The sequence below is a fragment of the Sylvia atricapilla genome, chromosome 14 (assembly GCF_009819655.1).
Source record: "Sylvia atricapilla isolate bSylAtr1 chromosome 14, bSylAtr1.pri, whole genome shotgun sequence".
Taxonomy (NCBI): domain Eukaryota; kingdom Metazoa; phylum Chordata; class Aves; order Passeriformes; family Sylviidae; genus Sylvia; species Sylvia atricapilla.
In genome coordinates, this window is record NC_089153.1 from 11,322,977 (window position 1) to 11,334,860 (window position 11,884).

At 36.3% G+C, this 11,884-nt stretch overlaps 1 protein-coding gene across 4 annotated transcripts in view; it reads left to right on the forward strand.

The window, feature by feature from the left end:
* The window catches only part of CNOT6 (CCR4-NOT transcription complex subunit 6), a 32,664-nt gene extending 21,740 nt beyond the window's left edge, over window positions 1-10,924 (forward strand). For all 4 annotated transcript variants that reach the window (XM_066329110.1, XM_066329109.1, XM_066329107.1 and 1 more), the window contains 7 exons: window positions 43-111; window positions 1,514-1,671; window positions 2,182-2,336; window positions 3,341-3,495; window positions 4,457-4,687; window positions 5,977-6,179; window positions 6,827-10,924. In XM_066329110.1, coding sequence (XP_066185207.1) covers window positions 43-111; window positions 1,514-1,671; window positions 2,182-2,336; window positions 3,341-3,495; window positions 4,457-4,687; window positions 5,977-6,179; window positions 6,827-7,039 — 1,184 coding nt within the window. In that variant the 3' untranslated portion in view covers window positions 7,040-10,924. The remainder of the gene's footprint in view (window positions 1-42; window positions 112-1,513; window positions 1,672-2,181; window positions 2,337-3,340; window positions 3,496-4,456; window positions 4,688-5,976; window positions 6,180-6,826) is intronic.
* Window positions 10,925-11,884: the final 960 nt, after the last annotated feature.

Below are 11,884 nucleotides of genomic sequence, written 5' to 3' on the forward strand. Positions count from 1 at the left end.
GATTATCACTTGTTCTATCTCTATTTTAAAATGTTCCCATAGTTTCAACAGAACAGCCACCTCCAAGATCCTGGATTATGTTGCAAGAACCAGACCGTACAAGACCAACAGGTATTGTAACACTTCAAGGATTTCTCATTTCTTTTATTTTCCTTTTAATAAAAGCTGTTGATCTTTACTGGAAAAGAAGTTAATGCTTAAATTAATCAATCATCTCTGCAGTGCTGACCAGCCAGCTGAAGTCATTCTATCTCAATTGGAACACCTGTTCCAGATTTAACTATCTTTTACTCTAAAGTAATTTATTTTTAATTAATGTCCCCCTCACAGGAATTGAAACTGTTGTCCACAATTAGTTAAATGGCAGAATTATAACAGGCTTCATTTAGTATTTGTTGAAGAATAGAAAAATGGAAGTATTTGAGCATGATTTCTGAAAAATCTAGAATTGTTTGAAGTAAGCAGGGTATCATCCTTGATCCAGCATTTTTCTTGCTGTTAGGATTCAGGTCTAAATTAATTCTTTACTTTTTTTTTTTCCTGCATGAATTGTTTAAAAAGCTATTTTTTGTATTTACCCGCACACCAAAAATCTTGGTGTATTTCTCAATTATTGCGGTGTCCTCTCTTTCAGGAGTGATAATTCTCCCATTATTAAGGTGACTGTTTCAAAGATCGTGGTGTTAATGCGGCTTCTGTTTTACTGTCACCTGTCTATTTGTTTTCAAAATGCTAGACTTTGACACCAGTCAGCCCAAGATTCTTTTCCTCAGTTCTCTGTATCTTCAAACAACGGTCTCGTTTCTTTTTCCTGCATTTGAGAGGAGCTTCCAAGTATCTCAGTGTTGTACTACAAATTCTTTAAGTGCTTTTTGAAAACAAACAAACCTAAAAACCCAACAAAAGAGCCCCCCAAATCCGTGCTGCTGGATTACCTGTCAAGTTGCCTCATCCTGTCTTGTTATTCCTCCTCTTTCAAATTAATACAGAGAAGGGATACTTCTTGTCCTATGCCTGAATGCCTTTTTGAGGTGGAAATATTTGAGGGGTTAATTATCCTACACTTTTTCTTTGTGGGAAAGGATCCTCAGCCTGCCTGTGGATCTGTTACGGTTTGTGATGGCCATAATTAAGGTAGATTTAAAAGAACCTAATTGTAGGCTGCAGACCTTTGTGTAGCTGGCAAATGCAAGTGTTCAAATAAGCGTACTTTGTTTGGGGTTTTTTACAGTACTTCGTATAAACCACGTTTTTCTGCTCTTCACTGTGTTAACCATATAAAGGGGGGTGTTTGTTTCCTAATTAAATGCTAGAAGACAGCTGCCATAAGTCCAAACATGTAATTTGTCTTCCTAGAAGAGCTAGCAATTTTTTTAGCATTTTTTAACACATGCTGTGTTTTGGTTGAAACAAATGAAGCGTGAATTGATAAATTCGCAGAAGACAAAAGTCAGGAAGATAATTGTATTTTTTTTTAATCTATCAGTGTGTAAGTAAAATTATTGTTCTGCAGCCTTGTTCTCTGTCATGTGCTACAACGTCCTCTGTGACAAATACGCCACACGGCAGCTGTATGGCTATTGTCCATCCTGGGCCTTGAACTGGGAATACAGAAAAAAAGCCATTATGCAGGAAATACTGAGCTGCAATGCTGACATCATAAGTCTGCAGGTAAAAAATAAATACGTTATTTCTTCTCCTTCCCTCTTCCCATGTACTGGTTTCTTCACATTAAGTGTATTTATAGTAAACGGTCTGTTTTCAAAACCTTCTTTTGCAAACAAAAGAAAAAGAAGTGATGTTTAGAACATTATTTGTTGGTTGACATCAAAAGAAGGCTCTCAGCCCCCGCAGTTGGAATGGGAACCAGCAGCCCCTGATCAAAGCAATGTTCATGGGGGTGTCTTTGTGCCTGTGTGTGTATGTGGGGCTGTAATTGACACATTTTCAAATAAGAGGCTTGAGATAATCATAACTCCAGGGATTACAGAAATTCATTTCTATTTTCTTAAAATAGGGATATTGCTCTTGAATTTGCATTCTCTGATGTACTTAATTCTTAGATTTTTTTCCCCTTAAATCTAATTTGAAAGTGATTTACACTTCTGAAGAGTCTAAATAGTATCTGTCTTCTATATTTTGCTAATAGAATGTTCATGCTGTGCTTTCTTAACTTTACAGGAGGTTGAAACAGAGCAGTACTACAGTTTTTTCCTGGTAGAATTGAAAGAACGTGGCTATAATGGATTCTTCAGTCCAAAATCTAGAGCTAGGACAATGTCAGAACAGGAAAGAAAACATGTTGATGGTTGTGCAATATTTTTCAAAACAGAAAAGTGAGTAGTGTGGTTTGATGTGCCTTCTGTTGCCCTCACATAATTTTACATTTACATTTTTAATGTAAAATATGTCTTTTACATAATTTCTCAGGTTGGTCTATAGTTCAAACAGTTGGCCTTTAACTGTCCTTTTGTAGCCAGGCAGGGTTTCATACTGAGCATTCCTATCCCTGGAAAGACTGGTTTATATGAGAGAGATCATTCTGTGTGGAACTAGCAATAAAAAATGTAACCTTGAAATATTGAGTTGAATGAGATTTTGTTCTGTTTGAGCAGTGCTGGTTGGGAGTTCACTAAATTATCCTTCACTTGTTGAGTGTGGGTGTCCCAGCCATTAGGTGATAATAATAGAAAATGAAGGAAATAATGAAAAATGAGGCAGATTTTCTTGCCTTTTGGCTTTTTGAGTAAAGGAATTTATAATCCCCCAAACTGCTGAAATAAGGCCTCAGATGACATTGACTTTTTGATACATTAGACTTTGGTAAAGCAGATGAGAAGGTATCACTGCACACTTCAGTAAAATAAACCCAAATCATTTAAGAGCTTCAGCACTTGGGGGTTGTGTCATATTGCTCTTGTGCAACTTTGGATGTCATGGTAATAATGTCCCTTCCTGCTTCCATTCCTGTGTATCCACAAGTCAGTGTAGGTGCCAGGTTTGCTACCTAGTGGCTTGGAAAATTATTTAGTCCCTCTCTGTTAAGTCTCAATATTTGAACTAGGAACAGATGCAGAGTTAGAAACAAGCATGACCTTTTTAAAATACCTCTCTGTTTCTGAACAAAATCTTTTAATTGTAACTAAGGTACTATATACTACATGAAAATAGTTAGGAAAACTCTGTCACTTGATTTCAATTTAGGGTTTTATGAGATGATGTGACTGGCTGAGGTTTTCACATCATCAATGTGTTTGAGCTTTAATTAGAAGGAGAATTATTGATAACATTTCCGACTGTATCTGGCCGCTGAAAAAAATTGCGTATGTTTTTCTTTCAGATTTACTTTGGTTCAAAAGCATACTGTTGAGTTCAATCAACTGGCAATGGCAAATTCAGAAGGTTCAGAGGCAATGCTGAACAGAGTTATGACAAAAGATAACATTGGAGTCGCTGTTCTGTTAGAACTGCGAAAGGAATTGATAGAAATGTCATGTAAGTCCCTTCTCATTTCTTTTTTAAATAGATGGTATTTTGTAAATAAAAACAAATTACTCTTGTTGTAATAAACAAGAGACACTAAGTTCTGCAGGTGAATTTGGCTTTGCAGATCGTATGTTCAGAAAAATTTATTTCTAAAGAGGATTCTGGGGGAAAGTCATATTGCTTTAAATGATGAGGTTGTTTTTTTCCCCCACTTGTATTTTTAAGGAAAAAAAGATATAAAAATTTGAGTTTGAGTGATTTTGTTGGTTGGTTTTTGGGGATTTCTTTTTAAATCATATGCAAGTACCAAAGAATCAGGTGATGTTAGCTGTGTTTCTAGATCGTGTATCTCCATAATTTTAACTTTATTTTCTTCACTGTCATGCTTATACAACCTGTTTGTTCTGCCCTGTCATTCTTAATTTAGGGAATGTAAATTGGCTTTATAAGTATCACAGTGGGAAGCTACTCAGCCTGTGTTATGTTCATTTAAATGATATTTTATTAATTCAGATTGTAGCAAACAAGCCTTTTAAGAAACACTTCCAGGAAGAGGGGTAACTTAAATTGTGGATAACTTAGAATTCAGAGCTTGCTGCCTAGTAAGATATGTGTGCTATCATAGCCCAGGGAAAGCTGCTGTAATTTTTTAGAAAAACATTATTTGCCTGTAATTAGGATTATCTGTTATTTATGTTAATTTTAAGTGAATACAAAAGCATTACGTGTAACAAGATAGTCTGTTAGTGGTCTTGAATGTGAAATATCATTCCTAATGCTTTGTATCAACTAAAACACTTGTTAAATGTAAGAGGAGTTATCTGACCCTCTTCCTTCAAATTATGTTAATGCTCTTGAAGTCATACTGGGATTTTAATTTTTTGTTCCCTTAAGCATTTTGTTTAAATTTCTCTAATAGTGTTTTCTGTCGCTGACTGATTTTAAATAAATAACTGATTTTAAATTTTAGCTGGAAAGCCACATCTTGGGATGGAAAAGCAGCTAGTTCTTGTAGCTAATGCACATATGCATTGGGACCCAGATTATTCTGATGTGAAGCTGGTTCAGACTATGATGTTCCTGTCCGAGGTAAAGAACATTATTGATAAAGCTTCTCGTAGTCTCAAACCTGGTGTTTCGGGAGAACTTGGAACCATTCCACTTGTACTGTGTGCAGATCTCAATTCTCTACCAGACTCTGGTAAGAGTTCTATTTCTTATTCTTTAGACTCTTTCAAGTGTGTAACAATTTTAAGTTTTTCAATTTAGAGAATGCATTGTTTGATAATATAAGCTCTAGACATGCTAAGGGAAGAGGAGGGGAGAGAAGGTAGGAGAGAGGAGGAGGAGAGAGAATTGTTCCCTTTGTGAGTGACCTTATTGCCTGTGCTGTAGTAGAGCTGTGTCTGGTCTTTCAGAAGCATTTCCGATTTGGTTCACACTTCGTTGCTGTAGTTTAAAATGCCTTCCAAAAATAACTGGAAACATGATTGTGTTGCTGATAATTTGGTTTTCTTAATTTTAAGTGTTTAAAGATCATTTTTTAGCTTTAAATTTGCTACCATAGAACTATTTTCTGCCATGTTTTAAAACTTTTAAAATTCAGTACATCCCCTTCAGAAGGGGACTTTCCAGAGCTGTTAACTAACATGAAACTTTGTTTCTTGACTTGGTGGCACCTTTATAAAGTGCAAGAAAAGAACACATTCTGTGACTGCACTTTGCTTGCTCAGGTACCCAGCTGAAGTGCTGTACTCAAAAGCTGACCTTCCTTCTTACTGCTGGTTGTTCAAATTAATCATCTCCATTCCTGGTCCCCTTACTTCTGGCTTCATCTTGGCAGCTCTCCACATCTGTTTGGGTTTTAAGGAGCAGTTATTGCTCAGCAGTAATGGAAATGGGATTCTTTTTGATCCCAGAGGCTGGTATCACTAGTGGTGATTGCAGTGACCAGTTCATGTGTCTGGTTGTGTCTTCAGAACAACTTAACAGCTTCTTTTACCTTCTAGAACTTTAACACAGCTATTCTGAAATAGAGGCACAATCAATTTTCTCTGACACAAATCTAATCAATTTGGCTTTGCAGTCCCTAACTTCTTTTGAAGTATGGTTTCAGAAGTCGGCTTTTTTGCAACACTTTAGCTGAAGAACATTGAAGAACATAGCAGGACCTGAGCATAAAAGGAGGAAGAGGCAGCCAGTAACTAGCACTGATAGAAATTTACTTCTGATATGTTTCATCTTCCCCTTTCCAATGTATCCCTTATTATTTTTTCTAGTCAAAACATGTCTCTTTGTTCTAGGTGACATTTGCTCTTGACACACATTGCCCTGCAGTATTTTAAAAGAACTACTGTTGATTGTACTGTGTATTGTTAAGATTTTGGTTATATAAAGCCTAAAGTTGTGTGTCTGACTTCAAGTACCTACACACACTTATTTGCTGAGTGTTTGCTTATCCCTTCGTGTTTGTATTGTGTCTCCTCACAGGTGTTGTTGAGTACTTGAGCACTGGTGGAGTGGAAACAAACCACAAAGATTTTAAGGAACTGAGATACAATGAAAGTCTTACTAACTTCAGCTGCAATGGAAAAAATGGGACAACAAATGGAAGAATTACACATGGTTTCAAGTTGAAGAGTGCCTATGAGAATGGTCTAATGCCTTATACAAATTACACATTTGACTTCAAGGTAAGGACTTGCTTATGTTTTGGAGAAGTTTTCCATTTTCAAGTGTAACGAATGTGATTTGTTCTATAAAGTTGTTATATAAGTAGCTAAGTTCACAATGTTTATACTTTAAACATAGCAAATTAGAATTCCCATCACTTCAGTCTCCTAGAAGCTATCTCATTCTTCTTAATAACTTGCAATAGCTTTACAAGAGTTGGATGCTCTTAACCTTCCCTGTAAACAGCGAGAGTTTGTATTTTGATACTCCAAGCTAAATGACAGGGGCACTTAAGCTGTCAAGTGCAAGGAAATAATCCATGTTGCTCTGGAAAATTCTCAGTTCTCTGTTGCCCAGGGAAAACGAAGATTTTTCTTTCCTCTTCAAAATCAGCAAAATGTGATCTGAAGCTCTGTAGGAGGCTGGAAATTGAAACCCACAAAAGCATAGCAGAAGTGATAAAGGGTGGCCTTTTCTTTTGTTTTCCTAATCTATATTGAGTATCCCACTGGATATAGGAAGAAGAAATCTCCTCAATTATGAAGTGCTATAGGGAAGGAATGGGATATTTCATTACTTGTAACACTGAGCTCACCTCTTGTTTGGAATAATAACTTGAGACAAGAACAAATACTAACAATAATCTTTTTTCTCCCTTTTGTTTTAGGGTATTATTGATTACATCTTCTACTCCAAACCTCAGCTAAACATACTTGGCATTCTTGGACCTTTGGATCATCATTGGTTAATAGAGAACAATATAAGTGGTTGTCCACATCCACTCATCCCTTCTGACCACTTCTCACTTTTTGCACAACTGGAGCTTTTGCTGCCTTTCCTGCCTCCTGTAAATGGAATCCATCTCCCTGGCAGGAGGTAGTCAAATACATTTTAGAGGGCAACCTCAATCTAACTTGTACAATTGTAAAATCTGAATATAGAGGAGTGAGGTATGGCCAACAGGGATTTTTTTTCTTAATAATCTTAATCTTAAATCTAATTATTTGCTAAAGACATAGTAAAAGCCAGGTGCTATCAACAGACACAATTCTGAGCCCAATATACTTTGTATACTGTTCCACAGCGATTGGTGCATTTGCACCTTTCTTTAATACGTTACAGTTAACCTTCCTGTTTCTTTTCTCCAACCTGACATTTTCATGCCTTGAAATAGGGAATTGTTATACAGTGTATTCTCTTTGCACAGTTATCTGTAGCACTACTTTTTTGAGGCCAGTAGGAACATCCACAGAACATTCTCCGTACTTCACTCCCTCCTTTTTCAGACTTGTTTGTAAAATATAGAATTTGAATTTAGCCTTTATTGATTGTATATGAACAACAGAAAACCTGATTTATGAGATTTTGTACTTTAAAAAAAAAAAGAAAAATCAGATTTGGAAAATGATTGTATTGTAAACTAAGGCTAAATTTTTATCTGTTTTCATGTGTTATAAAGGCCAGCGTGTAAAAGAGGTTGTCACAGGTTTTCTCTGCTAATGATTTGCACTGTTAGGGTTTTGTTAGCCCTTTTATACTACTTTTTATGTTCAATTGAGAACGTTGCTTTCAAAATCCAAACGTATAAAATCTTAGTATCTTACGGAGTTAACGAAGTACATTCTATTTCTGATAAAAAAAAAAAAAAGAGAGAGGCATAGAGTTCTTGCAGAACAGATAAGCTGAGCAGTGAATATAAGTAGACCTGTATGGATTGAAAGTTATTGCTGATGTGTTCACACTCAGACATTTTTCTCATCTCTAACTTTTGAAGTAAAATCTAGGGATACTTGTGTACAGCTTCTTCATTTCTGTTTTAAATATTTGTCCTATCTCCACTGTGCCTGCTTAAATTTGTTCTCAACTAGCACTGCCTGTGCATGCAGAGAGATCCTGTGCATCCTCTTTTATTTTTTTAAATAATGTTAACACTTGTGAAAATTTTATGAAGATACTTTTGTATAAGCTGTGGCATCTTTTTTTCCTTTGTGAAGCATTGAATATCACACTTTGGAACATGTTCAGGTTATGGGTACACAGTTTCTAGCTTCTAATGCCCATGCACTGCTTCTTTCAGTGTCATTGCACAGTGCCGTTGTTCCCACTAAGAGTTACTATCATGTGGATTCTCTTTCGTTTGTGTGTTCCTCAGTTTCTGAAAGTATAATTCCTTGAAGATAAAAACCTAGCCCTACATTTTCTATTAATGAAGCAGTGTAAAATAAATGCATCTTCAGTGAAGGTCCCAAAGACAATTCTTCAGATCATATTTTAAAGTGACCAAGTCTTATTTTAAAGTGTCAAGCAAGACCGAAGTTGTAGTGTACCCTCAGTGCCATTTGTGTCATGAAGCCAAGTATGTAACAGCTTATGAATTTAACTTGTCTATTTGTATCCTAAAAGGGAGAATTCATCATCTCCTTAGACTAATACAACTTGAAAAATAAATACAAAAAAAAAATTAATAATGGAGATAGAGCTTGGTCTTAAACAGCTTTTGTTTCAGCTGCGGGCAGGGAAGCAAAAGGACACTGAGCATTAAGAGAAAACTTTCTAAATATTATGAATTTTTTATATATTAGAGAATGAATTGGTAATAATGATTCAAAATTTTATTGAAAAGTAGTCAGCACACAAGTGTGCTCAAACCGTTCTGTTTTAAGCTGAAAGTAAAAATTGCAAACAGTTCGGGTGTGTAAAATGTACATTTTAAAATTTCAATATGAGAAATTTTGATCTTGAATCCTTGTCTGGGACCTGATCTCTTGGGGTTATCTTGTTTTGGTTTTAGTTGTAAAAACACCAAACATGTCCAGTTTATAATCAGTACATTGAAATGCTGGTAGTATTGCTGTAGTAGATTTAATGCGTAGTGTTATTTTTTTTCTGTTTGTTTTTTGGGGTTTTTTTGTAAAGTGTGAATAAAAGGTGTTTTACTCATGTTTCCTTAATGATGTCTTGGTAATGTACATCATGACAATTTCCAGAAATGATGAGCCAATTTAGCTTGTCAGACTAAGCAAACTATTTTTGTTTTCTGATATCTGGATTGTGTAAGGAGTCCAGAAAGCTTTACGGAAGGGGAAGGGAAGCACTTACTCATTTTGTATTTTTTTAGAGGGGGATAATTTACTTTAATAGATGCTGGAGCTTGAGTGCACTTGTTAGATTCTAAAGGTTTGAGCTTTATCCAGTATGTGTTCTCCTCTATTGCTTAGTCTTAAAAAATATTTGAATTTATGACAGCATGTGAAAATATGGCCCCTTGTGCTTTTGGAGACACAACTGTTCCTGCTTAGTCACCTTATGGTCTAAGGGTCCATTTGAATAACCATTTCCTCCAGCTTTTATAGTAGTCCATCAGGTCCTGATTGAAAACCCTCTGAATCCATTGAAGACACTCCTTTGACTTCACTGGGTTTTAACTGGACTGCAGCTGTGACTCGGGGGCTGAAGGAAGGAAGGAGAAATGTTTTGAAAATAGGAAAAGACCAGATGGCACCAAAACAAAGCTGAGAAAACTTTGTCAAACAATCTTTCAAAGAAAATACATTCTTGTGTCAAACAAATCTAACTCAAAAGTCTCAATTTCCAGCTATAACATAGAATAAGGCAATAAACCGTGTCTTCACAAAATCAAAATGTTTGCTTCATAGTTTTTAACATGAAGTGGTTATTTGCAATATTTTTATTCGAGGTGGTTTTGGGTGTTGCCATAATGTACCTTCAGTGTTCTTGTTGTAAAAGCACATATAGCAAAAGTCACAGAACATCCTTGGGATTGTAAGGATTTATTTAGGTAAGACCAGGCTTTTTTCCACTTAAAGTACACTCTGCCATATCTTGTCTAGTTTTATTTACATTTACCAAGAATTCTGGGTGTCAAAGTGTAAATTGAACTACACCTTTAACTAAAACAATTGTTTAGAGTACAAGACTAATACCATGAGTTACTGCTTTTAACATAACACAAGTAGGGAGGGAAGAGCATATAAATTGGTGTGTGTTGTAATTATTTTGTCCTTTTAGCAGCTTTAAATTAAAGGTAAATTTGGCTAGCATTTGACTGAACTGATTTTAAGAACATTGTATGCATCTTTGGTGTAACTTCAGCAAATATCTCAAGGTTTGTTTTTTGGTTGTTTTTTTTTTTAATAGCAGGCTTAGAAAATAGCTTATGCTTTGCTTTTTCAACCATGCAAAACCTGTATGAAAGACAAAATAATTGCAACACCGTTGTGGGGGAGGGGGAAAAAGAAAACTAATTACACTGTAAACCTTTGAAAAGTTCAGTTAACCGCTTCAGTAGCAAAGCCTTTCTCATCCAGCCGGACACAGTATTTTTTAGTATGTTAACTGCTATTCTTTTCTTTTGGTTGCATAAATTTGTAACTCTTAAGTGTCTTGGTATGTTTAAGTAGTGTCTAAAATAGAATATCTTAGTCTTTATTCACAGTACTTCTGTATAATGTGTAATGCACTGGACTAACTCTTGTTTACCATTCATGTAACAAAAACCAGCACATTATCTGCACTAAGCTCAAAGAATGTTGCATTTGTCTATAGGCAGCTCTTCAATAAGATAAATGGGAAACTGAATATGGTCTGATGGTAAACAAGGGCTTTTACTGTTCTCTTCAGTGGAACTTTCTTCTTGGTCAAATTTTAACTAGTTAGTATTATATTTATATACAGGGTCTTCTTTTTCTTTACCAATGTATTTTCCTACTCATAGCTGACCAATAAATCCAGTATCTGTTTCAAACATTCTTGAAGTCTAATTCATATTTTAACTTGATTTGTAAAGCTCTTCCTCAAGAGTTATGGCTAAAGTGAGTGAAGTATATGAAGAGTATAATGGAAGCATAAGGAAATTGTTAATCCCAGAAAGACCTTGCTGTTCTTCCTGTTGTTTTTGAGATCTGTGCACCAGAAATCTCCTCCAGTCAGTTGGGTTTGGATTGCAAAGTCAAGGCATGATCAGAAATGCCTCCAGTGTTTGTGGAGAGCCCTGTCCAAACCTACTCAGAGCTCAACCCCTTGTCTTCATAACTGGCCATCCTCTGACCTTCCAGGTCAGTCTGTAAGGTCAATTGTGCAGTGGAGGTTTTGTCTCAAGTCATAGACCCCATTCCTTCCTTCCTCTTACTGCTCCGGAAGCACAAAGTAGACTTGGGGTCTGACAGCAGGACGAGATTCAAATACTCAATTAACTATGGGAGGGAAACAAAGTGAAGATTTTTTCAACTTCCTTTTCAGAAATGAGATTCAGTAAACTCTTGTCACTGGTGTATTTTCATACCTTGTTCTTTCTCTGCGGGTGCCTCTGTCTCAGGGTCTGTAATGGTGCAGCCTCACCACATTGGTGTGGTGTTCCCACCACTGGCAGCAGGAAACATCAGACACCTGAGCACACCTGTGTGAGTGTGGAGCACTGAAGCACCCAATACCTCTCAGAGCCCATGTTCTGTATGTTGGTGCTGCTTTGCTATGAAATAAATGAACTATGGTGTTCCCATAAATGCCACAGGCCCCAGGATGTTCAGCTTGTTTGTAGGTTTAAAACGTGCTCTCTTGAAGCAGCTGTAAGTCCCCAGCAGTGTGATGGGTCCCTTGCAGGCCTAGCTATGATTTCTCTTTACTTTTGTCCCTTGGGTGAGATGTTAATTCCCATGTTAAGACATTTGCAGGATTGCCACTAGATGGAGTGGGAAACACAGACTTC